Source organism: Poecilia formosa, unplaced genomic scaffold (genome assembly GCF_000485575.1).
Source record: "Poecilia formosa unplaced genomic scaffold, Poecilia_formosa-5.1.2 Scaffold105, whole genome shotgun sequence".
Taxonomy (NCBI): domain Eukaryota; kingdom Metazoa; phylum Chordata; class Actinopteri; order Cyprinodontiformes; family Poeciliidae; genus Poecilia; species Poecilia formosa.
In genome coordinates this window covers 65,711-92,230 of record NW_006800044.1, presented here as the reverse complement: position 1 = coordinate 92,230, position 26,520 = coordinate 65,711, and the positions used below count along the sequence as shown (strand labels likewise).

General features: G+C 39.8%; 2 protein-coding genes across 10 annotated transcripts in view; both read left to right on the top strand.

The window, feature by feature from the left end:
- LOC103143180 (nucleolar protein 58-like) overlaps positions 1-3,722 on the top strand; it is a 9,405-nt gene extending 5,683 nt beyond the window's left edge. Inside the window, exons 2-3 of the mRNA XM_016675006.1 lie at positions 1,413-2,259; positions 3,686-3,722. Of these exons, the coding sequence (XP_016530492.1) occupies positions 1,413-2,259; positions 3,686-3,722 (884 nt within the window). The remainder of the gene's footprint in view (positions 1-1,412; positions 2,260-3,685) is intronic.
- Positions 2,468-26,520, top strand: LOC103143080 (titin homolog). Of its 9 annotated transcripts, XM_016675012.1 has the most exons (34): positions 2,469-2,803; positions 3,686-3,964; positions 4,062-4,166; positions 4,249-4,367; positions 6,043-6,261; positions 6,442-6,529; positions 6,874-7,026; positions 7,372-7,469; positions 8,051-8,223; positions 8,310-8,411; positions 9,052-9,072; positions 9,103-9,258; positions 9,460-9,582; positions 9,696-10,415; positions 10,708-10,860; positions 10,973-11,104; positions 11,225-11,431; positions 11,552-11,734; positions 11,833-12,066; positions 12,160-12,330; positions 12,423-12,686; positions 12,761-12,928; positions 13,983-14,183; positions 14,322-14,513; positions 15,099-15,304; positions 16,493-16,561; positions 16,673-16,723; positions 17,317-17,379; positions 20,072-20,251; positions 24,013-24,402; positions 24,880-25,002; positions 25,226-25,342; positions 25,425-25,505; positions 25,857-26,520. In XM_016675012.1, the coding sequence occupies exons 2-34, from the start codon at positions 3,911-3,913 to the stop codon at positions 25,884-25,886; spliced, it is 5,346 nt and encodes a 1,781-aa protein (XP_016530498.1). In that variant the 5' UTR covers positions 2,469-2,803; positions 3,686-3,910; the 3' UTR covers positions 25,887-26,520. The 9 variants fall into 9 exon arrangements, with proteins under 9 accessions (XP_016530497.1, XP_016530502.1, XP_016530498.1 ...); XM_016675011.1 differs by having other exon boundaries at positions 2,468-2,782; positions 9,052-9,258; XM_016675010.1 differs by having other exon boundaries at positions 9,052-9,258; positions 10,976-11,104.

The window sequence follows — 26,520 nt, the reverse complement described above, 5'->3', positions numbered from 1 at the left end:
CTTCATATTTGCCTAAAAAAAGTCTGTAATGAAATTTGATGTCATTTATTTGAACAGCAGTGTAGATGAAAGGAGACTAGAGTTTCTGGGTAAATTTAATTTAATAGCAACATATGTCTGGTGCGTGATGAATATATCTATACATGGCACCATCCATACACACTGGCACAGATTTAAAGATTTAAAAATTAATTCAGCTTCTGCTGTAAAATGAAATGAAACTGAAGTTTTTCCCAGAGTTCTCATCTCTGTGAGCTTTTTTATTTTCTAGATGGACCATCCTTGTGTTGATAAACTTGAGTTTTGTTTCACACTGTTTCAGTTGATATTGCTCTGACTATTAATAGATGCAAGTTTAACAAAGTCTATTTTCTTTTAGCCATTTTATGTGTGCTTCTGGTTTTATTAGTCACATTGATAACATATACCAGCAGAGGGGTGCTAATAAATATTTTGGACTGATCGTCGACTGGCCCACCTGGAAATTAGAACCAAAATGAATTGAAATTGGATCTAAAACAGGGTTTTATTCACTTAAATTGAATTCTAGAGCATGATTGAGCGAGATTTTTCTTAGCATGTCCTCAGTCACCGATTCATCAAGGTTTGAGCAGCTAAATTTCAGTGGATTTATATTTCTGTTTAAGAATTTTCAGTAAAAAATATTTTCCTTTTCTTTTTTTTTTGTAATTCTTTTAATTGAGCATCGAAAAAAAAATGTTTATTGTAATTTAAAACAATGGCTTCTCAAAAACAGCCCAAAGTTAAAGAGGTAATCTGCTTCTCTGAGAACATACAGGCTGGGACAAATATATATGTACAAATAAACCCAGTTATTTAATTTACTTTATGAAACAAAATATCGCTTGAACTTTTTTTATCGCACCCAAAATATAATAAATCAAGTAAAATTTTGTCCGATAAGATCCATTTAGAGTAGATAGCAGCACTGCTCATAGTAATTACTGATGGAACATCTTCCTGTTACCTGCAGAAGGCTAACTTTGTGTTGAAGCAGCCAGGAATGTGCTGCCAAGATGCTTTAGTAAGATGCAGCTTCCTTTCTGTGATCCTTTTGACTTTTTTTTTAAAACAACTCAGTAACACTGGAAATGTCATACTGTTGGTCTTCACTAAGTAACAATCTCCACACTGAAGAGTGTTGTTGTCAGTGAAACTCGGCTGTAGCTTTTAACCAGATTGAATTTTTGGTTACGGACCAGCATATCAGTCATCAGCCAGTTTTGTTTTCTTTGTTGCACCTCTATTCAGAACACTTGTGTAAGTTTTCCTCATATAGCTGTAATATCTTGTTTGTTGCACTTTAGTAATTACCATCCACTGTAGTGTCACACACCGTGCTGCACTGTGACCTTTTTCAATCTCTGACTCCCCTCTGTTCTCCTTCCCAGTGGCTACCATGACAACAGAGGCAAGTGCTGTGAACGAGGCCGACACTGAGGGCAAGCAGAAGAGCAGCCGCGCGCCACCAGAAGCTGAACCTGTACAGCAGGAAACGACCGCTACTGAGCAGGAGGGGGAGCAGTCGAGCAACAAGGCCCAGGAGCAGGCTGCTGAGCCTGGGCCTGCGGACGTAGCTACCTCCCCAGAGGAGGAGCAGCTCAAACCTCGTACCAGGACCTCTGCCGGCAAAGGCCTCTCACGCCTCTTCTCCTCCTTCCTTAAGCGGCGCTCTCAGTGCTCGGACGGTGAGGGCTCTGAGGCTGAGAGAGCCAGTGACGAGAAGGCAGACAAAGAGAAGGCTGACAGCGCTGAAGAAGAGAAGGTGGAAGAGGTGAAGAGTGAGGACAATGAGTCCAAAATAGTAGAGGAAAAATCAGAAGTCAAAGAAGTTAAAAAGAAAGAAGAAGAGAAAATAGAGCAAAAAGAGGAGAAAAACAAGGTAGAAGAAAAGGTTGAGAAGAAAGGCAGTAAAAAGAAAAAGAAAGAAGCGAAGAAGAAAGCAGAGGAAAAGGATGAAGGCAAAGTGAAAAAGGACGAGACAAAAAAGGAGGAAGAAAAGCCCGATAAGCCAGAGGAGCACAAGGATGAGAAGATAAAGACAACTGTTGAAAAGGAGGAAGCAAAACCAGAGACAAAAGAAGAAAAGAAGCAGACCACTCAGATTAAAGAGAAGGGGACAGAAGCTGGAAAGAAAGAAGAAGGCAAGGTAGATAAGAAGGAAGCTAAGAAAAAAGAAAAGGAGGAAAAGCTGAAGAAAAAAGAAGAGGAAAAAGCAAAAAGAAAAGCAGAGGAAGAAGAGAGGGTAAGAAAGAGAGAAGAGGAGAAAGCAAAAAAAAGAGAAGAGGAAAAAGCCAGAGAGGCTGAAAAGTTGAAAAAGAAAGAAGAGGAAAAGGCTAAAAAGAAGGAGGAGGAAAAAGCTAAAGAGGAAAAGACAAAGAAGAAGGAGGAGGAAAAAGCAAAAGAAGAGAAAACAAAAAAGGACGAAGAAAAAACTAAAGAGGAAAAGACAAAAAAGAAGGAGGACGAAAAAGCTAAAGATCAGGGAAAAAAGAAAGAAGAGGACAAACCAAAAGAGGAGAAACAAGAGGAAAACGTGAAACACTTGGAGACGACAGAGAAAGAGGAGGAAAAGACAGAAGAAAAGCAGCAGAAGGAAGAAGAAAAGGGAAAGAAAAGGGAGAAGGGAAAGAACAAAGGAAAGAAGGAGGACAAAGAGGAGAACAAGCCAAGTGAGGAACAAGTGAAAGCGCCAATTGCGGCTCCAGAGCCAGAACTAAAACTTGAGCTGGACACAGAACAGGCTGGAGATCACCAGTCGGTAAGCAGCGCTGAGACACAGGTGAGACAAACCTGAGAGCCCGATTGTCACTGAGCTCCTGCGGCATAGTTAATGTTAACGCGCACATCCATAAAACCCATGAAAAACACCAGCCTCACAGGAAACATCAATGTTCCTCAAACCTTAAATGTGGAGCAGAACAATCAGGAGGAGGCACTGGGTGGAAGCATGGGGGGATTACTGGTACCAAGTTATACCAAGGTTTTAAAAGTCATGGCTCCAAAACTGCAGACATTTTCAGACACACAGTTTTAAATGAGATGCCAGAAAGGGTGATAGACCTTACTAGTCTGTATGGAGTAGCACAACTCTGCCCCTCCCCCACCTGTTGCTATGCATTTTTGTTTTAGTTTTCAACCTTGAGACTCTAAGCAGCCAGTAAAAAAAGAACCAATAAAAGGCTTACTTTGTGCCAGTAAATTTACCAAATGTTAAAATGTTCTTGCCTGAACATAACAAGAATCTGATTCTTGTTATCCCTGCAAAGTAATAATCAGTGTTATTTTAGCAGCAGTCAGAGTAATTACTTTTATGTTTTAAATTAGAAAAAAAACATCAGAGTACATCTTAATCTTTTTTTTCTGTCATGAATACATTGATATGTTACGTTTTTAAGACCTTTTTAAAATAGTGGTAACTTGCCCACTCCAAAAGCACAATGTAGCATACAGCCCCATGTTAAGTCATGTTAAATTGGCGGCTATTTAGATATCAGTAAACAACTTTATTCATCCACTGATGATTATGTTTATTATAAAAATCTGGTTTCTCATTGGGAAATGTAATTATGAAGTAAATGTTTTCCATTCACAGGGCACGTTTTGTAAAGTCTGACCAAATTTGACATGCTTTTTCACATGTTTCCACATGTAAACCAATCAGCCTGCTCCAGAGGAGCAAAAGGAAGAACTGGAGATAAAGAAAGAGCCCAAAGTAGAAGAAGAAATAAAGGAGGGCACAGAAAAGAAGGAGGAGCCAACAGAACAGCAGGAGGTGACCAAAGGAGAAGAAAAAACAAAAGAGAAGACAAAGAAAGAGAAACCTCCAAAACAAAAGAAGACAGAAAAGAAAGCTGAGGAGGCTAAAGGCCCCAAACGTCCAAAAGTCATGCAATGCAAAGTCACTTTACTGGATGACACTCTGTTTGAGTGTGAACTTGATGTAAGAAAAACACCAATTTATACCTTGTTCACTAATGCTTACGTAATGCTGTATGGGTATACAGACTGAAGAATCTCTGTTATGTCCACACCAATAGAAGCATGCTAAAGGTCAGGAGCTTTTAACTAAAGTGTGTGACCATGTCAACCTCCTGGAGAAGGATTACTTTGGCCTGGCGATCTGGGAAACCCCAACCAGCAAGGTGAGCAACATTTTTATTTGATTAATAAAAACAGATGAAGACACTGAGCTGAGACTTGTGGCTGTTTCATCCTCACTTACAGACATGGTTGGAGCCCGTCAAAGAGATCCGGAAACAGGTGTCAGGTGGCGTCTATGAGTTTACATTTAATGTGAAGTTCTACCCTCCTGATCCAGCGCAGCTTACAGAAGACCTCACCAGGTATATGCAAATGTACAACTTTAATGAACAAGTTCAAGTTGTACAACTTTAACTTTTTCGTTGAAGTTATGTAACTTCAACGAAAAGTCCATCCATCCATTTTCTTCCGCTTCATCCGGGGTCGGGTCTTTCAGAAGTCGATCGGAGAGGGATGATATTAAAGGGACGGTTCATGATCTTTGAACTGAGGCTCTGTTGAAAGGTTATTTGCAACCTGATATCTTACCTACAGTAGATAACTTTCTTAGCATCTTCTTTTAGTGCAAATCCGGATCAGTTGATAGAGATTCGGCTAACAGGTTGTTGGACTTCTGCCATCTTAAACAACTACAATCTCAAAAACATCCTAATTGTCTATGCAAATGCTAATTATAAGAGCCTTTAAAGGGTCATTTGGTTCTCATATGGTTTTTATTTTTTGTCTTTTTGTTGCAAAGCTAAATTTAAAGAAATAGACATCAGCACCAACAAAAAGTTTGGATATGTGAATAATGATTGTTCATAAAGGATAATGAGGTAGAATTAGGTGCACCACCAAACATATTGATGAAATTTAGTAAATGTCTGATAAAAAAAAAACGTAAGCAATGTGTAAGTAGAAAAAAAGAAACAGCAATTATGTTTAAATGTTCCCTCCTCAGTACATGTTTCACACATGAATATCTTTGGTGGTGACTCCGACGTTAGTATCCCATGTAGAAAAACAACAAACTAGGGATGTTGAGATTCACTAAGTTGCATTGCAAGATGCAATAAAGCTGGTTAGAGCAGCTTTTCATGACAGCTGTAAAAGTCTGCTCTACCAGCTTTTCACAGCTGGTAGAGCAGCTGTGAAGAAGAATATCTAAAAACTTGAAATACCATCACACAGTGTTGTTTGACATGCTACTGGCTGGCATTTGCAAAGCAGCCAATCCACTTTTCTCTGAACTGATAGGCTATACCCCCAAGAGCTAAAATGAGAAAGACCAAGTCCACTCTGTGTATCAATGCATGTTTAGGTATATTTGATGTTCGGACGACCAAAATGGGCATTTGTGTTCACCACTAATTCAGCTTTGCTTGAAACAAATTTTCACCACAACTCACATCGTATAGGACGGTGTATGCTCTATAATAAATATTGTACATTGTTATTGAAGGGTAAATTGTCTTGTCTCATTTAGTTTTTCTTTTTTTTTAATCCATGAATTTACAAAGGAGCCAGATCCTTGGCAGTGTGCCAAGATGCGCATCTATCAGTCACAGACCAGAGATGAACAAACCTATTAACATACCATTGATGTCTGTGTAAATAACCACCCAATTTAAATGTGACAATAATTTGACAGGTCTTAAAATTAGCTTAAACTGCTGATGTTTTTTTTTATTTTTTTTTAATTACATTGTTGCTGTTTTAAGACATAAGAAACATATCAGTGTTGACTTTTATCAATTTAGCTGATGGCTTCAACTTCTGGGACTAACTCACCTGAATTTATTCTGAACAAAAGTGTCATGCGATATTTACTGGAAGAAAGATATTATTTCCTTATAAACTCTTAAACAGAACATCACCTCAAAAGTGATGGACTGTCTCTATCGGCTAATTTTTTTGTTTTCATTTTTCGTTGTTGTTTGAAAACACTGTTTTCCCGTGTAAATATCTTAACTTGTCTTTTTCTTTCTTTCGCAGATATTTCCTGTGTCTCCAGCTCAGGAAGGACATTCTGCAAGGTGTTCTTCCTTGCTCCTTTGTCACCCTGTCCCTGCTGGGCTCCTACACGGCCCAGTCCGAGCTGGGAGAATATGACCCGGAGGTTCACGGGACAGACTACGTTAAAGATCTGAACCTGGCACCCGGACAGAGCAAGGAGCTGGAGGAGAAAGTGATGGAGCTGCACCGCACTTACAGGTCATTAAAGGCCATGGACAATGATTTTAAAAAAAATAAAAAATAGAAATTTGTCAGCAGATCATTTTTATTGTGGTTATTAAGTATGAGTAAGCTTGTTTTTGCTCAATTGAACGGTAAACATTTTTGTTTAACCTTTGAATGAGTCGTCTTTGAAAATGTTTCTCTTTTCATGTGAAGGTCAATGAGTCCAGCCCAAGCAGATTTGCTGTTTCTGGAAAATGCCAAGAAACTTGCAATGTACGGAGTTGACCTGCACCAAGCCAAGGTGGGTAATTTTCCAAATTCTTTAACATTTTTAAAAAGTTTTTCCAGTTTGTTGTAATGCTTTGGAAATAAACTTGTGACAGAGGTTTTTCTACCTTCCCTTTTTCATGTTTAAGAATCTTGGTAATATTTTGCGGCAGTAGTCACGTTTTGCATCATTAAGATTTAATAACAAAATTGATGGCTTAACCCTCTGAGATAAAAATGAAAGGATTATAACATTTCAAACCGCATGACCTCGACAACATTAATTAGGAAAGAAAGAGTGCCCCCTTGTGACTGTTTTCTGAAAATACCAAGAGCTCATGCCACGATACTTATTGACATTTTTCTTCTTGCGTGCAGGATCTTGATGGTGTTGACATCACACTGGGTGTTTGCTCCAGTGGTCTGATGGTTTACAAGGACAAGCTGAGGATCAATCGTTTCCCATGGCCCAAAGTGCTTAAAATTTCTTACAAACGGAGCAGCTTCTTTATCAAAATCAGAGCGTCGGAGGTAAACCTCAGGCAGTCATTTTGATTTTAAGTCTGATGACAACATTTATACTTATTCTTAGCCAGAACCTTAATTTATTCGATCCACGTGGTTAACTGTGTTAGTTTTCTCATTCATTTTTTCACCATTACAATTAAACTGGTTATCATATTGTTGAACTAAAATCCGATTATTTTAATTAAGTATGTATTTGTTGTGTTGAAGTTGAGGCTTAAGTATCCACAGAGGCATATACTTTTGAGATGCACACATGAATGTAAACTTTATTTCAGTTAACATCAAAATGATTTTTGCCATCGGTTGCAGGTGATGTCTCTTGATTTTGATTTGTTTCTTCCCCTGCAGCAAGAGCAGTATGAGAGCACAATTGGCTTCAAGCTGCCCAACTACAAAGCCTCAAAGAAACTTTGGAAAGTTTGCGTTGAGCATCATACTTTCTTCAGGTAGAGAAAAGTTTCTCTCCACTGCTTTGCCTGGCAACAAAGGATAATTCTCAGCTTCTCTGTATACTCTAGATAGAAAGTAGGCTTACAAGCCAAAGTAATTTAAGACTCATGTTGATGAGTATTTAGGGAAAGCTAAATACTCATTGTCCAAGTCTAAGCCTTTAACATTTTGTTGCATCGCAATAAAATAGTTGAAATTATATTTTGAAAAGTTAAACTCATTTATGCATTCATTACACTGAGGATGATATATTTCAAGGATTTATAACTGTTTCTTATAGAGAATCTGGCTTACAGCTGTTGAAATTCTTTCTCAGTAAAATTATAATATCTTAAGACCAAGTTAAATCATCTTTAGTAGAGAAATGGAAGTTATGGGTGTCAAATTGTCAGTCACTGACGGCCTCCAGAAAGAGTGTAAGCTACAAAGGTCATGGCTAAAATAAATGTTTTAAGGAATTTTATATATTAATGGAAAGTTAATATATAAACTCCTTTACAGCTCATACAATTTAATGATGTATATATTTTTTGATTCGGATTATTTTAAGAATAAAAAAAAAATGTCTTTTTCTCAGGGTTCCATCAGTGGAGCCTCCATCGTCCCGTCGTTTTCTTGTCTTGGGTTCCAAGTTCCGGTACAGCGGCCGTACTCAAGCCCAGACCCGGCAGGCGAGCTCCATGATCGACCGCCCAGCGCCTCGATTCACACGTTCTGCAAGCAAGAGGCTGTCGCGTAACTTGGACGGAGGTAGGGTAAAGTGTGTGTCTGAAATAGTTTCTTGCTATAAGCTTAAAGGTTGATAAGTAACATTCTGACTTGTTTTACACTTGCAGCTGGAGATGAGACTCTCCAGTTTCTGCAGCAACTCTCTGAATCATGCAGATCTGAGACTGATGATAGGTCATTCTCTGGCCAGCCTTCTGTGGAATTTCCAGGTACCAGGATGCACATGAGGCGGACACATTGCTGGTTTCTCGCTAATTGCTTTCAGCATCATCGCTTTTATCAACATGCCTTCACATTTTCATTTGGTTTTATTGCTTTAATATTTTAAAAATGCAGCTCTTCAACTTGGTAACTACGACCAATTTTGGACGTTCAGTAACAAGGCTCAGTTATTTTTGATTGCTCTGCATGGTAAAAGGAACAAAAATATTCCGACTTCCTGTTTTGTTTCTCTGTCGGAGTCATTTCCAGTGTTGAAATTGCGCTTCCTCATTTTAAAGTGGAGTTCTTTATCTCACAAATGGCTTTCACCTCATATTGCCTCCTAACTGAATAACTCACTCATCACTTCTGCAGCAGCATTCTTTAACTGAGGTTGTCCAAGGTATAATAATAAGCCGTTTTGCTCTTGTTCTAGAAGATGAGTTGCATTTTTCATCTTGCTGGCACTAACCTCATCTTTTTGGACTTGCAATAGAGAGAGTCCAAAGGTAAAAAAAAAAACAAAAACAATGCTTGCACCTAACTAGGCTAAAAGCCTGCTTGAAGCACCATGAAGCATCCACAACAGTCGTCATCTGTTCTGCAGAATCATTATGTAACTTCAGTCACCGCACCATCTCTTCACAGCCAGAGGGGAGTCTGAGCAGACTTCCTCTCAGTCCAGGGAGGAAGAACAGTCTGTGACCTGGCAGGGCACTGAGACCATAGATGGTGGCTCTCAAATTATCAGTGAACAGCAACAGCAGTACCTAAAGGAAGGCGAGTGGTCTGACCTTCTGTATCGTCAACCTGCTGTAGCCACTGTGGAGACTTTTGATTTTGTGGAACACCAAGGTACCTTCACTATAGATGCCCATCCGCATTTCTATCGTTTTCTATATTAATCACAATGCAGCTGTTCAAAATGTTTATAAATGGGTTGTTATTAGATTCCCTCGGTATGAAAAGCTGAAGTAAGCATGCTACTGTTTTGCACAAATAAAAAAGAACCGTTAACTGATTGTAGCACATCATTATTATTATCTCTGGTGCCAGCCAAACCCAGCTCTGGATACTCCTCCTCTCCGGACCCGCTACATAAACCTGCACCATACCAGCAGGATGACTGGTTCCTATACTTTGGTCGGTTCTTATCTGAGTCTGAAGAAAATATTTTGTGTGAGTTGTTTGGGGGAATTATTAACTTTTTCAAATTTACTTAATAAAACTTAACAGCCTGCCATATGTTCTAGATTAGTTAGGTGTTTGATTGATCTTTTTGCTCTTCTCAGCCTCTCGTGAAATCCAGTCCCAGATCCGTTTGGAGGAGCTTGTCACATCAGTGGTCAAACAAGAAGAGACTACCGAGCAAGTCATTGAGAGACTGCAGAAGTCTGTGGCCTTAATAGACACATTGACAGAGATCGAAGATCTGGAAGGGAAACTGAGAAAAGTGAGGGACTTGGAGGAAAGACTACAGGAAGCGGGTGAGGTGTCAGAGAGGATTCAGAGGATCATCGAAGAGCAACTGGGGCAAGAAGAGGTTGAAAGGTTAAGAGCAGAAGAGGGGGATTTGGATCAGGTGGTTTTACAGAGATTTATGAAGACGATTGAGACAGATGAGGATGAAGTGGATGAACTAGAAGAACAAATTAAAGCTGTGTTTTTAAAAGGCTTGGTACCTGAAGAGGAAAACGAGCTGAATCAGTTAGATGGGAGTCTGAGGACTAAGGTACGAGAGATACAGAAGGAATGGCAGGAAGATGTACAGCAAAAGTTTGAGTCTTCAGATGTTTCTGGGGCCACTTCTGTTGTGATTATGCAGAAGGTTGAGCACAGGGACGGGAAGAGGGTGATGATTGTGGATGAGAGCGGGGAGTCAAATGGGATGTTAGAAAAACAGACCGAGAGAGAGGTCACAGAGAGGCTTCATTTTGGAAATCCAGTTGAGGAAGAAAATGAGGATGAATGGCACCTGCTTTTTTACCGCCCTCCAGTTTTCAGCCCATCAGGTACAGTATGTTACTCTGTGAGCCATTTTGACCTTCGACTAATCTTTCTAATGTTCTAACCAGTTTGCAAGAGATGGCCGTCTTGTGGGAAATATTAATACATTTACCAACTACTACTACTGTTCTTTGAATTGCATTTGTGCTCTCTGCTATTGTGCTCCTTTGTGGATTAGAAGGTTGCATGAGAAGTTTCTTGCGGGAACAACCTCGTGTGGACTTTTGCTGCTTTTGGCCTGCAGAACACATTACAATTTCTTTGCGTCTTTACCCTCTTGATTTTTCACTGCTGTAGATGAGAGCACATATTTAAGATCAGTGGTGAAGAGACAGGTAGGAGAAGAGGAACAACCATGGATCCTGCAACAACCAGCACTCGTGGAAAGGGTGGATGACTGGTTTGTGTTGCTGGCGGGGCCTCCAACAGAAACCAAATATGTAGAACCAGGTACTGTTAAAACGGTGTATGTTGTTTTTGCAAATGAACAATGCTGTTCTGTACTGTATTGCTGCTTGTTGATGAAACAGTGAGAAAATCTTCCACTGGTTCCATTTATCAGTAGCAATGAAGGAAGTCCAGATGGATGAAGGGCAGTTTGTCTCAGTGGTTGAAGTTTCAGAAGATTACAAGGCGGAAATTGAAGAGAGACGGATGGTACAAGAAACGCAAAGAGAAACCTGGATAGAACCAGGTACTGCTGAAACAGTGTGTGCTGGTTTTGCTCTTCTGCCTTATATTCTGCTTGCTTGCTGATAAAATATGTGCTTACGTCTGTGGATTGAAAAAGTCCTCTTCTGCTTCCATTTATTAGTAACGATAAATGAAGCCCAGATGGTTGAAGGGCAGTTTGTCCCTGTGGCTGAAGTTTCAGAAGATTACAAAGTAGTAGTTGAAGAGACACAGATTACCCAAGAGGCTCTGAGATGTCTTAAAGAAATCCAGTCAGTGACTGAGAGGGATGATGACTGGTTTGTGTTGCTGGACGTTCCTTCTAGACAAACTACATATATAAAACCAGGTACTGACAAACATACTGTCTCCCATGCTGCTTAATTGGATCGGTTCTTTCACTCTCAACTTTATCGTATTACAGCCAGGAAAGACTGAATTATGCTTTATTTTGGTTTTGTTGTTGAAGTGAGTCTACCAGGAGGTGTCTCCAAATCCCAGATTGAACGTGTCCCAGCTGTTGATCAGGGAGACAAAAGAGTTGAGATTTTTGTAGAGGATACTGAAAGAAAACAAATACCAAGGCAAGCAGAAGATGACTGGATCAGTCTGCTTGATCTTCCAGATAGGGGAACATCACTTCTACAGCCAGGTATTACTACTGTACACTTAAATCCAAATCTGACCACTTATTTTTAAGTCCATTGCTGGTCTCTGACAGCATACTGTTTACTTTTGTTTTGTCTGTAGCATCAATGCCCGAATATGTTCAGATTCTTCCCAAAGAAAAGAAGGCAACTGTGACCGTCTCAGAGGCAGTAGAGAGGACAACGGAGGTTGTAGTTGTAGTTAAGGAGACTGTGACTCAGAAACGTGACAAGACACCTCCAGAGCAGATAACGTTGTATCCAGTGAGCAACCGAGATGATGATTGGTATCTGCTGCTGGACATACCGTCCAAAGTAGAGTCTTATATTCCTCCAGGTACCTTTATCCTTCAGATGTCTTTATTCAGAGAAAATTCCTACAATATGTTTAACAGGAGTCAAAAGTAAATGTTCGTTTTATTCGTTTCAGTTTCTGTGCCAGAACCAGCTAAAATCAGTCCAGTTGTTCCAATTGAAGCAAAACGTGTAGAGCAAAGGTTATATCCAATTAGTCCACAGCCTTTCCAGCCTCTTCCGGAGACAGATGACTGGCTCATGCTGTTTGACATTGTTGGTGACAAGCCAGTTATCGTACCCACAGGTATAAGATCAGTTTATGTTGTAATCACATTTTTTTAGTAGATTCGTGTACACAAGTGAAGCTCAACCATTTGGATATTTTATGTGCACCAGCTGCCCCGGCTGAGGCTGTTCAAAAGATGGAAAAGACGTTTGAAGTCGAGGCGAAAACCACAGAGATTGCAGCGCACAAGGAAGTAAAAACCACAGAGATTAGAACATACGAAGAAGTGATAATTAGTGCGACCAGCGGGCAAGAGGGTACTCGTTCTCCTAAAATTAGGCCAAGCCAACCCCCACCTCTGTCAAACATGGAAGATGATGATTGGGTTGTCTTGCTTGACATTACTCAAGAAAAACCCATACCCGATGCACCAGGTACTTTTAATTGGCTAAAGGCAGTCTATACTCTGTGTGCTTAAAGTTTATCAATCCTCATTTTTCTGTGTCAGTTGCTGAGGTTCAGAGGGTTGTTAAGACACCTGTACCCAGTGAACCAAAACCAAAGTTCGTCAAGGAGGATCAGAGGCCACCTGCTGTGACTGTGATTAACCTGCCACAACCAACATATGAGGGTGATGATTGGTTTGAGCTGCTAGATGTGGCACCAAAAGTATCAGGTACTATGCTATTGCTGTTTGCCTATTGCAATTAGGCAGATATGTTGTCTATTCCACAGTTCAACCAGTATGCTGCTACTGGGGGCTAGAGATGCACCAATTACCAATTTGTTGAGGTCACTTTTTAACCTCTGGATTTTTACTTCAACGGATTCCCATTTTTCTCCAATAGATATATTTTTTATTGGTTCTGGTTACATTAAAATTGTGGTTGTAGTAATAGTAAAACATTTAGAATGGTAAAAACAAAGTCCAACATGCTATATATTAAAATTAATCCCACAAATTTAAGTGGTAATGGATGTTGCGTTCAAGTTTCATGTGATTCAATTATAAAGCAATCACACTAGTCTTTGATCTACAAAGGCTAATGTAGGACCAAGGTTTCTTGTGATATGTTGTAAACAGGTATCACAAGTAAAAATTTCTCACCAAACCATTTTTATTCTGGATGTTAATAACCAATTAATATGCAGTCAACAGATATTTATACAGATATTAAAGGCATCACTCTACTTTAAAAGAAATGGCTTGTGGAAAATTTAAACAGGTCCTACTTTTCCAAGTCCTGTTGTAGCTAGCTGTGCTGCAGTGCTAATGCTAGCTTTTATGTAAATAGGTGCATGTAGTTTCATTTTTTGCAGTAATATCTAAATATAATCATGTAGTTGCTGGTTTTTATGTTTTTAACTATGAACTTTCTGTTGTGTTGAGTAACTCCTTTGAACCCCAGTTTATGGGCCGCAGGTCCAGTAGCCTACAATGCTAATCCGTACTGATTTTATAAATGGTTACATTTCTTTTTTCCTCACTTAGAGAAACTTCCACAATGAAAATATGAGTATCACAAGTTGGCATGTTGTAGTGTGTTTATGGGCCAACAGGAAAATCATTTCATTCACATCAAATGCAGAGGAATTGGTGCATCTCTACTTAGTCTGAAACGGCATATTTTTTACTGGTTTTATTGAGCTTTTTGATATACAGATTTAAAAATAGAAAGAAAACCCCAGAATGCCTTTCATTTTAGTTTTTCCTTCTGATTCTGTGCCAGTGGCTGTGGAGCAACGTGACTTCCCTGTTCCTGAAGCGAGAACAGCCAAAAAGTTTGTAGCCACAGAGAAAAGAACACAGCAGAGGGTTACTATTGTGGATGAGACTTGGAAGAAGAAAGAAGTAGTGAAGGAACGTCAGCCCCAAATAGAAGTGGAAGATGATTGGTTTGTTCTCCTGTATCCAGACCTAAAAACATCAGGTATATCATGAAAGAGGGGTTCAACGAAACACGTACAAATTACTTGTGTAAATTCAGATTTATGCTATAAAGGCCCTGAGGGCTGTTGATGCTGTTCACTTCTTTTCCACAATAATGCCTCGTTCATATCTATGCTAGTTGCTGCCCCTGAAAGCCTCAGGGTCCGATCAGAGGTCAGAGTTCCATCTGCTGTGGCCACAAAAAGGGTTGAAATTTCTGAGAAGGAGCCACAGTTTGAAATGCGGATCCTGGAAGAAAGACGTCCAGTCATACACACAGATGTCACTGATGACTGGTTTGTTCTGCTAGATTTTGATGCCAAAGAGTCAGGTACCGATTACTTTTTTGTGTGTGTGTGGGGTGTGTTTTTGACTAATGCTCACTTGTGGGTTTCTTTGCGTCATAAAACATTTACTAACATTTGCTGCCTGGATACACGGGCTGATGCCCAGGCCTCTTCTCACATTTTCCACCTGGCAGTTTTTGCACACGGAAGAAATAAAGCTGTTTTGTTCTCAACATTTGAATGAGTCATGAACATTTTGCCTAATATGCGACTTAACTGCTTTTGCCCGACCATTGGATTACCTTAAATAAAACAACCTGCTTCCATCATGTCACCCTGAGGATTTCTGCTTCTTGCCTAAGTTTTATTCTCATATGTTTTTCTTTTAAAACCAAGCAAACTGAAAACACATGAGGTACAGTATATGCTTGCAGTTTTTGCATTTATTTCATTACAGGGCAACTGAGTGCGGTAAGTATGGTTGCTGATTGTGACAATGTTGCATTTAAAAGCTTAACGATGTGCAAACATATGACAAAAATACCTTAGTTATTAAACATGTTAACCTAAGAACTGCAAACATAATAATTATTTCTGTTAATGTCAGTTTTCCTTACATTTTTCTGTAGTTGTGAGCACGCAGAGGGGCACACGTCCCGTCAGTGCTCCAGTCTTCTCTCAGGCCGCGCTGGCAGATGCAGGAATCCCCATGGCTCCCTTCGACCAGCCCCAGACCTCCACTCCCATAAAGACCAGCCGCCTGGAAGAGAGGAAGCTGGAAGTCACGGTAGAAGCTGCAGAGCCCTCAAAAATAGAGGCCGTGTCTGAGGTCAAGGTATTTAGCTCATTTATTTACTCTTGTATCTGTCTGGGCTGACAAATGCACAAACGTCTAAAAGGAACACAACATAAAGCAAAATAAAGATGTGGACAAATCTCTTGGCACCCTTTGTAAAGATGGATAAAAAGTGTTAGTACACTGTACATACTTTTATAAATGGCAGTAGCATTTTATCACACTTAAATTTGTACAAAAATCCAACCGTTAATTTGATTACTTTTTTTTTTCAATGGGGAAAAACATCCTATGTTGAGAAAATAAGTTTTACCATCTGTTGTTGATAAAAATTGTTGGCACAGATGTTAATATTTCTATCAGTTGCTTTAAAATAAAATAAATGTAACTAAAACATTTTTTTTTCATATTCAAAAGTATTGTTGACGAATTAGCATCTTTGAGTCGCTCAGTGTTCATAGCAACTCTTAGATGCCATCTGCATAACAATCCTATGTTGTGAGAGCGATGCCAGAAAACAGCCATTTCTGTTCTACCATCTCAAACATAAACATGTAAAGTTTGCCAAACTTAACTGGAATTGTGTGAAACAGAAGATGGATATGTGGAAAAGCACACATTAACATATTATTATATTTATAATATTTTATTTCCCTTTGGGATCTATAAAGTATTATGAATTTGAATAGTACATAACACTGTTAAGTTCAGTGTTAATCCAGTTTGACCTGTAGGGAGATTTGAATGAAAAAATAAAAGAAGACCTGGAATGGCTGATAATCTAGAGAGGTTTGCAAAGAGAAATTGTCAAAGATCTTCCTCTCTCTGTGCTTTACTCCTTTTGAAATGTGAACAAATACTTAGTGCTTCCCTACTGCAAAAAAGATAACTGTATAAGGCCATATAATGTAATGGTTCTACTGAAGTAGGAAAACAAATAACAGTTACTGGAATTTTCAAAGTTTCTGACATTCGAAATGTTAAATCGAATTTGCTTTAAGGCTTCTTAAACATCCTTTATCAGGGGTCCAACTAAATTTGTCTGCATCTATAATTGTATGTCAACTGTATAAAAGCTTTATGCATTTAAGGTAAAAATCTAATCTATGATCTTGAATGGTTGAAAATATGTTGAAATTGTTACTGACTCAGAAAGAACACCTAAGAGTGTACAGTGAACGGAGACTTGTTATGCATGAGCGTAAACTGTGTCTCTTGCTGCTGTAGTCAGCAGTGTCGAGGGAGCAGAGAGACGTAGATTCTTCACTGATATCCACCATCAATGGGTACATCCAGGTTAGTGGCAGGCTCAAGCCTGTAGCACACTGTCCCTCAAAGGACATGGTTTTTATTAACGCAACCAGCAGAGGGTGCTAACACATCTTCCTCTCTCCTCCCCCGGGGTAGCACGAGTCTGAGAGCGAGAGGACGATCGAGGAAGGGGTGCAAATGCGAAAGGTCAGACTCTCGGTGCCGCTCATGCGTTTCTCCACTTACGATTTTTGCATCTGAAAGGACTAATGCCACCCTCTTCTCATGTTGTGCTCCCGTGCAGCTAGGTGTAAACTTAAATATACCAGAGATATCAGAGATAGCTGTACATCATGAGATGTACAGTTTATTTTTAAGAACCAGAAGAAATGCAGTTATGAACAGAATGTGTAAGAATCTGGTCTTGAAGACTACTTTAGAGGCAGTCTGATTTGTTAAGTATTCTTTCCTCGCCTCAGTATAAGATGTACGTTTTAAAAGTTTTGCTTGCTGTCTTTGACACTGGAATGCACACATGCATGATCTTAGACTAACAGGTGTTTTTGTTCAGTTTTTCATTATAGAAGTCCTTCTTCTTTGCTAGCATAGGACAGTTTTGGTCACTTTGCACCAAATCATTTTGCATGAACGCCTCTCTGTTCTTTCCTGACTGTTGTGTTTAACACATTAGTGAACTTCATACAGTGCATGTCCACCGTGCAGCAGTGTGATGCCAGCGTACAGGGAAACTGAAACAAACCCACACTTTTTTGTTTTTTTGTTCTTTTCATTCTTCACAGAAAAGAGCTAAGAAAATTGAGGGTGACTCAGTTTATATCAGACATAGCCTGTTAATGCTGGAGGTTTGTATCTGTTTCGGAGCTCTCAAGCTGCATTTTTCTTGCTCTTTGGCACAACCGGCTGCTGCTGCTGTTTAATCTCACGCTTGCATGAGGCATGATTCACACTATTTCTTGCATCAGCAATAAGTAATTGTGTGGCAAATTGACTTGGTTGATTCAGGAGAGTGCTGCTGAACTTTTAAACACTGGTTTACACAAACATCCTTAATTTTTTGATCCATTGACTTGCTCTAATTATAAGACACGGGAATAAACTTTTGACCATAATCTGCGATGATGGACGTTCGGCTGTTGGGAAACTACTTTTCATAACAGTAGATGCACTGTACTTGAACAGTAAACTAGATATTTACATACCGTTATCCAATATTGGTGAAGATTAACAAAACAGAATAAAGAAAGGAAAAATAATTTTGAGAATTTTTAAACAACTTTGTTTTGAAGTTCTTTATTTAAGTAATTTACCCACTCTGAGACTAATATGCTTTTAAAAATGTTGAGTACAACCAGAAAATGATGTCATGGCTTTCTAAGCTTCCGATAGGCTCACGCTTTCTGACTTTATTTAGGCGCCATTGTGTGTTTATTGCAAGGCATCGCCTCAAGCACATTGCTTTCTTGTGAGACACCATGGGAAAGTCGAAAGAAATCCGCTGAGATATCAGGAGAGCTATGGACTCCAAAAGTTAGATCCATCCTTGAGTATAATTTGCAGATGCATGAAGGTGCCAGTTTCATCTATACAAACAAATACAAGTATGAGCACCATCTTAATGTCCACTCATACCATCCAGGAAGGAGACATGTTCGGTGTCCCAGAAAAGGACGTGTTTTGGTGAGAAATATGCTCATCAGCTCCAGAACTAAAGTAAAAGACTTTGCTGGCTGAAGCTGGAAAAAACGTATCATTATCCACAGTAAAACCTGTGCAGCACAAGGTATGAGATCACTTCAAAAGCAACAGAAAAATATTCAACAGTTTGGATGTGTAGTAAGGGATAAATATCAGAATATTATATATAATTTAATATAATTAATTAATTAATATAATACACATATCTTGTTGATCATTAAAAAATGTTAGCATTATAAACATTGTTATATTTGGAGAAAACATGGGGAGCCATTTTAGTCTGATAACACCATTCCAACTAGGAAGAACAGGAGTGGCAGCATCATGCTGTGGCTTCAAACCAATCATTTGAATTCCTCTCTCAGACCACAATCCAACTTCCTCCATTATTAGATGGCATTTGAAGAGAAAATATGACATGGAAATATTAAAAGCGTCTTCTCGAGACCTCTTTCTTGAAATAAAGCTCAGGCAAATGGGTCTTCCAAAGAGCAAATGACCCAAATTATGATGTCAAATTAGTTGCAAAGAGACTTTAGAACAAACGAAATATTATTTGAGAGGGGGCTTCACAGCACTCTGTTTTTAGACCTATAGAAAATATGTGGGCAAAGCTGAAATACAGATGTGTGTGAGCAAGGTGATTCACAAACCTGCCTCAACTATACCACTTTTATCGGGAAGAATTGGCCAAAATCCCAGTACTTATTGTGAAAAGTTTGGGGAAGAATACCCAGAACGGTAGCCCGAACCCAGGTTATACAGTTGGAGAGAGAATTTAACCAAATACTGAAAACATGTATGTAAGACTTGTAAATTTAGTCTCATCAGATCACACCTTTCCAAAACTGGGGACAAAATCTGTCATCAGTGTATGTTCGGTTTATAGTTGATCTAGCTGCTTTGTTTTTTTTTTTGTTTTTTTTTTGTTTGTTTTTTTCAGATATAGATTTATACTTGACCATCAGTATTCCCCTGATTCTGCTTTTGCTCATTGTCTTTCTTAATTACCATAAATGCTCTGCACTTTTGCAACAGTTATAACTAATAAGTCACTGGCTGTAGAATAAAAAAAATCACAATAATTAAAGTCCTTTGTTTTGTGTGATGTGTAGCCAACATAACGTTTGGAGAAACGTTGCTTTCAAGCACAACAACCAGTTCCTTTTATACAATCTGCAGTTGATTTTGCATTACGGCTGCCATCATCTTCTTGACCATCCCAACTTGCTGCCAAATGTTGCCAAATCAGCGCTTCTTCTGTCGCATCTGTTCATTTCTTCCAAATGAACGTGTCTCTTCTACTCAGGCTGCGTCTTCAGCAATCTCGACCATGGCCGCCGTCTTCACTTCTCCTGCCCCTTTTATTTGCAGCCTGTTTTTCTTGATGCTTTTATTGCAATTTCAATTGCTGTGGAGTTGAAGTCCTTACTGGTCGATTTCTGCTTGTTTAAAACTACAAATCAGTCAGCTGCCAGACTTCATATGAAGTTTGAAAAGCACCGCTGATTACCCGCTTTGAAAAAAGCCAAGCATTTGTACTTCTAGGAAGAAGTACAAACATCTGGATTTATTCCCTCCCACCCCACCCCTAATATTTTCCCCACAGAATTACCTGCTAACTCCGCTTCTGCTTATTCATGAAACCAGACTCACAGATGGACTAGTAAAGCAACATCATAATCTCATGCTTTTCTTTTTTTTTATTTCCTTCTATTCCCAATATCCTTCTCTCTCCATGCGTCTATCATTGCCATGGTCCCTTCCATTTATCACACTCTCTGTCCTTCCCCCACAACACCTCGTCCTTCTCCTCTCAACTTTTTCTGACTCGTGTAGGAGTTCGAAAAGCCTCAGGAGGACCTGCTCAGGCACCACGCCAGCATCAGTGAACTGAAGCGGAACTTCATGGAGGCCGTGCCGGAGCCGAGGCAGAGTGAATGGGACAAGCGTCTGTCCACGCACTCTCCATTCCGTACCGTGGGCATCAATGGCCAGCCGCTGCCCGGTGCAGATGGGGTAAGTCCTGCAGATATAATTCCCTTTTTAAATTTGAATCTTCCGGTTTTGGAGTTGGAGGGAATTTTGATGGTCAGCTCCGAACTGGCACATTATTCTGGGGCGCTGTGCAGTCGTATATCGAATAAAGCTCTATTTTGCTGTAAAGGTTGCATAAGATTTCAGTTTTCTTCAATAAATCTGCCGACCATGTAAAATGATGGAGGAAGGACTCGGTTTCTTCCAGCTGCTATTCTTGATCATCTCTGTGTGATACTGTGTGCAAAGTGAATGCATGTACTTCTCTGATGAATCTGACGGCACGTGGTATGCAGCACATGCATGTGTATGAAGGATTGCGTTTTTACTGGTGGAACGAGGCCTGGTGCTTTCGTTCTCTCACTGTTGAGACAGACAAGCGCGAGGCTTCGGTTGGACTGGTTATCCAATCTCTGAGAAATTGGATCTTAACTGCACTGGATGTGTCCGAACTCCCGACATGTTTGTGTTGCATGACTGACAGACCTGACTCAGAAAGAATAGCGCATGATTAAGATATGAGCAGTTTTCTTGAAGGCTTGCACGTCCTGACACAGAGCAGTGCTTCCTTTTTTCTCCTTTCCTCTCCTCCTCCTTCATTGCTTTCCTTCTGCTTCTGATCCACTTTCTTTACTTCCGCTTTAGTTCGGCTGTTGTGTTTTATAAATAAAGTTTCATCCACTTTTGCATCTGAACTTTTAGTGCCTTGCAAAAGTGTTACGAATGTTTCACATTACAAATGCAAACTTTATCGTATTTTGCTGGAATTTTATGTGATAGAATGACGTGCCACACACTTTGAAAAGGAATTAAATAAATTAAAGATGAACAGATGTGCATTTGTATTCAGCCCCACTTACTCTGAGACCCCCCCCCAAAAAAAAAGCAGTGCAAACAAATGCACTAAGAAGGCACCTACAAGGTAGAGTCAGTCTGTTTGCAGTTTAATTTCAGCTGGCCTGAGAATTTGTTGATTACTAGTAGATGCGTCCTCCACAAATCTGGGGATATTGGCAGGACGGGAGAAATTATTGAATGACATCCTGTAACATCACACTTAAAACTTACCATGAGCCATGTAGGAAACATGAAATATCTGGAAAAAGGTCAGAAGACAGCAAATTAAACATTTTAGCCCACATGTAGCTCTCTGCGTAGCTGAAAACTAACGATGCACATTATCTTAAACACAGCATCCTGACAGTGTAACATGGCATCGGCACCATCAAGCTATTAAAGAGTTTTTCTTTAGCAGAAGCAGGAAATGATGAGCACAATTTAAGGCAATCCTGAAAAAGAAACAAAAAAAAAAAACATGTTAGAAACTGCAGAACATTCAAGACTAGAGAGAAAGTTCACCTTCCCACAGGAACATGACAGACATAGCTGGGGTGTCAAAGTATCCCTACCTAAATCATTATAGGAATCTGTAGAAGGACGCAAATATTGATGTTGACGGATACCTGTTCATACACATCAAAATTATTCTCTACTTCACGTTGTTCTCTCACACAAAATCCCAGTGAAATACATTGATGTCTGTGGCTGTAATACGTGGTTGATGGCTTACATTTTCATCAACATGCGGTTGAGTCGTACAGAAATCACAACGGGGAAATGAAACGGGGCCCATGCAGAACCTGCTTACTGTCAACAATTATTAGCTCGAAACATCAAGTATCCTGACAGAGATTGCTTCTAATTTTACATAATTTATCATTCTGTGTTTACTGTGAGAGGGGATAAGCCACCTAAGCAGACAGACTTATTTAATTCTGAAGTACTCCACTGGACTTAAACATATGAAATATACCATGATCAACTCGCAATGCTGAATTTATTCTGGCTGTGATTGAATCGATTGAATTTTATCTCTGAACTTTAATTCCATGTTAGTTGTGTAAATTGATGCAGGACGTGTGGATCACTTTGTCTTTTCCAAACCAATATGAAATCCTTAGAGATGGAAATTAAGGAGTGCATGTTAAAATGCATGTAGTGTTGACATTCCCATGCTCTGAGTAACAACAATGACATTCAAAATTTTGTTCAACAAACTTTATAATTTCAATAGGAAGACACTGCAAAATGTTAGCAGTTCTATATCAATCATTGCAGACTCTTCAGAAATCCTTCCTCTTATCTCTCTTCCTCCCTCCTCCTCCTCCTCCCCCTCTCAGTTTGTCATCCGCCTCCCACGCGGCCCTCTGCTAGACTTCTACTCCAAACGCAGCTGAGGCTCTGCACAAAGGTGTGAATGTGACCCACGGAGGCCGCGCCTCGCTCATCTATCAATCATTCTCTAGCTTTCCTCCCTATTCTTCTCCTCCTCCTTTCGCCTCTTCTGAAACACCACTCCAGCATTCTTCACCCCACCGCCTCCCAACCTCTGCTCCACCCGAGAAGCTGCCCTTTGCTCAGACAGCTGTCAGAAAAGACTTTGATTCTTTGGTTCCTGGTGCTTCACAACCTCCTGGTTTCTCCAGCCAGAAACAGACCTCATCTGTAAAGACTGATCAGGACTGGAATTGACTGTTTCACATTTTTCTCTGATGGAGTTTAAAGATAACTACAACTTAAAGTTTTTAAAGCATGACCAGATCACTTTGAGCCTGTTTTCTACACATGCTGGGTGCATTTATATCTTCAGTAGTTTTTAGGATTTTTGTCTTTGGATAAACTGATCACTGTGACTTTTTTCTGAACACACACAACGTACAACCTTGAATGACATGTTTCTCATATTCTTTCTCATAGAGTAGCATTTCCTGTTGTTGGAAACCTTGAGGCAGCTCAGTTGTAATACATTTTTGTCCTTCACCACAACAGAGTTCCTGTTGCATGATATCTCGACAATCAACTTAGACCAAGGAATAAAAGACATTCCATAAACAACTCGGTCTTTTTCGTTTCATTCGGTCGGATTTCCTCATAGAAATACCAGGTCCTAAACATTTGATTTATCTAATTCATTGTTGTTCTAGTGTTTTGTTTTCTCTCTCTGTTGTCAACAACAAATAGAAAATCAACTGCGGGCTGACCAAAGTGTTTTAAAGTCAAGATAAACAAGAACACAACAAAATACAAACCAGAAAACATTAAAAATATATTTAAATAATACAGCAAAAGGGCAAATATTTGTTCAAGTCTCTTGTTCTATTTCAATAACACCAACAACAGGGGCCTGGGAATTTATCTTAGTCAGGAGCTTTGACACCATGCATTTAAAAATGCACTGATTGTGTCCCCCAACAGCCCTAATCCTAAATAATGCATTAGTTTCATGTTTTATATTAGTTCAGTATGAACATTATTGGAAAAAAAAATCACACAAGAAAGGAGAAGCTTTAGGGTGTAATTTTATCTTATTTTTATCAATAAACCTCATATGATTCTTTTGTCCCTGAAAATACATGTTGTGGACTGTGGGGGTAAAGTTGGAGACATTGAATGGACAAAATCTACCATCTTTATCTAAATCTTTGTTCTCGTGGTTCAGCAGCTAACTGTATCACGAATGGAAATGATTCGAGAATGGGTTCGTCTTTTCCAGTGAAACTGATCATTTTTATTCAAGAAAACAAGGAGACTGCATCATTTCTGTTGACATCCCACGTTGTTATATCTTTGTTGTATGAAGGAAATGGCATGCAAACATGTTTTATGATTCATGTAAATGTCATTTGTTATTCACAACTCTTTGCCTGCTCATGATCATAGTGACTGTGTTTGTCTTTTTTTAGAGTGTGTGCATTAGTCCCAGTTGCAAAAGATCAGAAACAAAAACTCTTCATGAGGATGCCAGGAGTAATTTCGGGGGTGCCGAGGCATCCGGGTCCTCTCAGAGCCGTCAGAGTGAGCCTGGCGTTGTCGAAGGCCTCAGCGCTCCCGTTGAAGAGTCATTGTGCGATCACGAGGAGGTTGTGCTTTTTGAGACTCTCCTGGTGCCGCTCGTAGAGGTGGAAATGGCGCAACTGGCTCCCCCAGTTGAGTCCGACTGTAAAGCTTTAGATAAGATCCCGGAGGAAGAAGGAACATGTCTCGTAGCGCCCGAGTGCTCCGGGGGAATAGTTGGACTTTCCTCACCTTCCTTTTTCTGGAGTGATGGTCCGAAGGTCATGCGCTGCTCCCAGGTAGTCTCAAAGGGGGGAGATGCGGTTTCTTTTCTTTCTTGGCCTTCAGCTTCCACACTTGCTGACTTCTTTGCAGCACCAGAACAAAAGAAACCAACACCAATCTAGAAAGAAAATCAATGCTGCAAAGGGCAGCAGTTGAGTTTAATGTAAACAGAGTGTGCTGCAGAGGTGTCGCACGGTGACGCTGCAAGATCCTGGCTATGGTGACGGGTTGCTATAACAATACCACTTTCTACGTTGAAACACAATGATTAAAATCACTCTATAAGTGACAGAATCATCCTATAAGTGTTGCGAATGAAGTTGGAGGTGTGACTGCATTGTTTTGGAAATAATCAGACCGGGTTTGGGCTGGTGGTGGTGGAAACAATTTGCACTAAGAGGGATTGCATGGTGTGAAAGAAGAACTGATTGCTGTGAGGTGCGAAGTGTCTGGTTAAACAGCCACTCACGGGGCTGTGCTCCCATTCACAGCCCCCTCTGGTGCAGACCCACACTGTCACCATCACAGCTGTTTCCAACTCCCTGCCTGGTGACATCTCCACCACAGAAGTTCCCATCGTCCCAACCAAGACCTTCACCTATGAGTCTTCAAAGGTAGGGGCTCCAGCTCCAGCAGCAGCTCAGTCCAGATCCAACTTGCCTCCAGAACTTGACAAGCTAACAGTATGATGGTTCTTGAAGGGGCAGCAAAGGAATGGAGGGCTGGGGGGAGGCGGGACAAAGAAGCTTTACTGCACCTTCCTAAGAAAAACATCAGCGTTAAATCAGTTTGAAAAGCTTAATCAGTTTTTTTTTCTTCCTTTGGTGTTTTTCTCAGATGACAGATGACTGTACAGATGAGGACAAGGATAGCTCTTTTTCCACTTCCAAGACCGTTACCTCAGAGACGAGCAGCGGCACCACTGTCACCACCACCACCACCCATATCTCAAAGGTTAGCTGTGCAACTTTTCTTCCACTCATCCTTTCAGATTGGTGGGCCTCTTGAATACACTATATATATGCTTTTTGTTCAGGTGGTAAAAAGTGGATCCTCAGAGACCCGGATGGAGAAGAGAATTGTCATAACGGCAGACTCTGATGTTGACCAAGAAAAGGTACATGACATGAAACACCATTTGCTGCCTATAAAAAAAGAAAACCTTGTAAAAGCACACATGGGGTCAGTGCGAGCCAGCTGGACCGCGCACAGAGTAAAGAAGTCATGGGGTCTAGATGACCCTGACATGAAGATTGTGAAAGGGTTAATAAAGAGGAGATTTGAAAAATTAAACATTCTTAAAACGTATATAAAGGTCCAATCAATTTCAAAAAGTCAGAAAACACGTAATGTTTGCGTTTGCAAATATTTCATTTAATGGATGATTAAGATTTGCTACCAGTTTCGATTACAAAAAGAAAATCCACTTTTTGATTCTGATATCACAAATATATGTTTGTCTTTTCAGGAGAAACATGGCGGAGCATCAGCATTGTAACAGAGCCCTTCCCTTATCCATTTAACTCGCCACCTTCAACATCCTTTAGACCGCGACACTCAACACACACAGTGACCAAGTCTGTTCGCGCACAACAGAAAAACCTCAGAAATCTTCATCTGGCAGGACTGATTATGGAGTAGGCTGTTCCTTGTAGATCCTGTTTGTTTTCTCAGTTGAGCTCTTCACAGTAGGTAGGAAGTGCTGATCAAATGCTTCACTTATCATCCTGGGGTTTAGTGTGAACATTTGATTGGTTTATAACCAGCCTTTTCTCAGTTGAGTGATGTCTGTTATGTTTGCTTTAAAATGCTTTTATTGTTTAATAGTGGTTTTCTACAAATGTAGTAGAGCGTCAGTTCAGAAACCATAATTAGCAGTGATTCCCTTGGTGCTACTTGGGGAAAACGTTAAGACGACATTCAAGTGAACTCTTATTTTATTTATTTTTTTTTGTTTGTTTACTTGTCTATTAAATTCAGGAGAGATTTTATTATTATTATTATTATTATTATTTTATTATTATTATTATTATTATTATTGAAATGACATACCTCACATTTAAAACGTGAACAAATATATTCTGTGCTCAAATTTGGACAGGTTTTTTTGGCTTTGTTCACTGCTCAGGTAC

Excerpts from the sequence above, each read along its gene's own strand:
- LOC103143080 (XM_016675011.1), top strand. The coding sequence starts at position 3,911 with ATGCAATGCAAAGTCACTTTACTGGATGACACTCTGTTTGAGTGTGAA. Across the intron at positions 7,027-7,371 it reads TCAAAATCAGAGCGTCGGAG|CAAGAGCAGTATGAGAGCAC; the intron begins GTAAACCTCAGG and ends CTTCCCCTGCAG. Across the intron at positions 11,735-11,832 it reads AACATCACTTCTACAGCCAG|CATCAATGCCCGAATATGTT; the intron begins GTATTACTACTG and ends TTTTGTCTGTAG.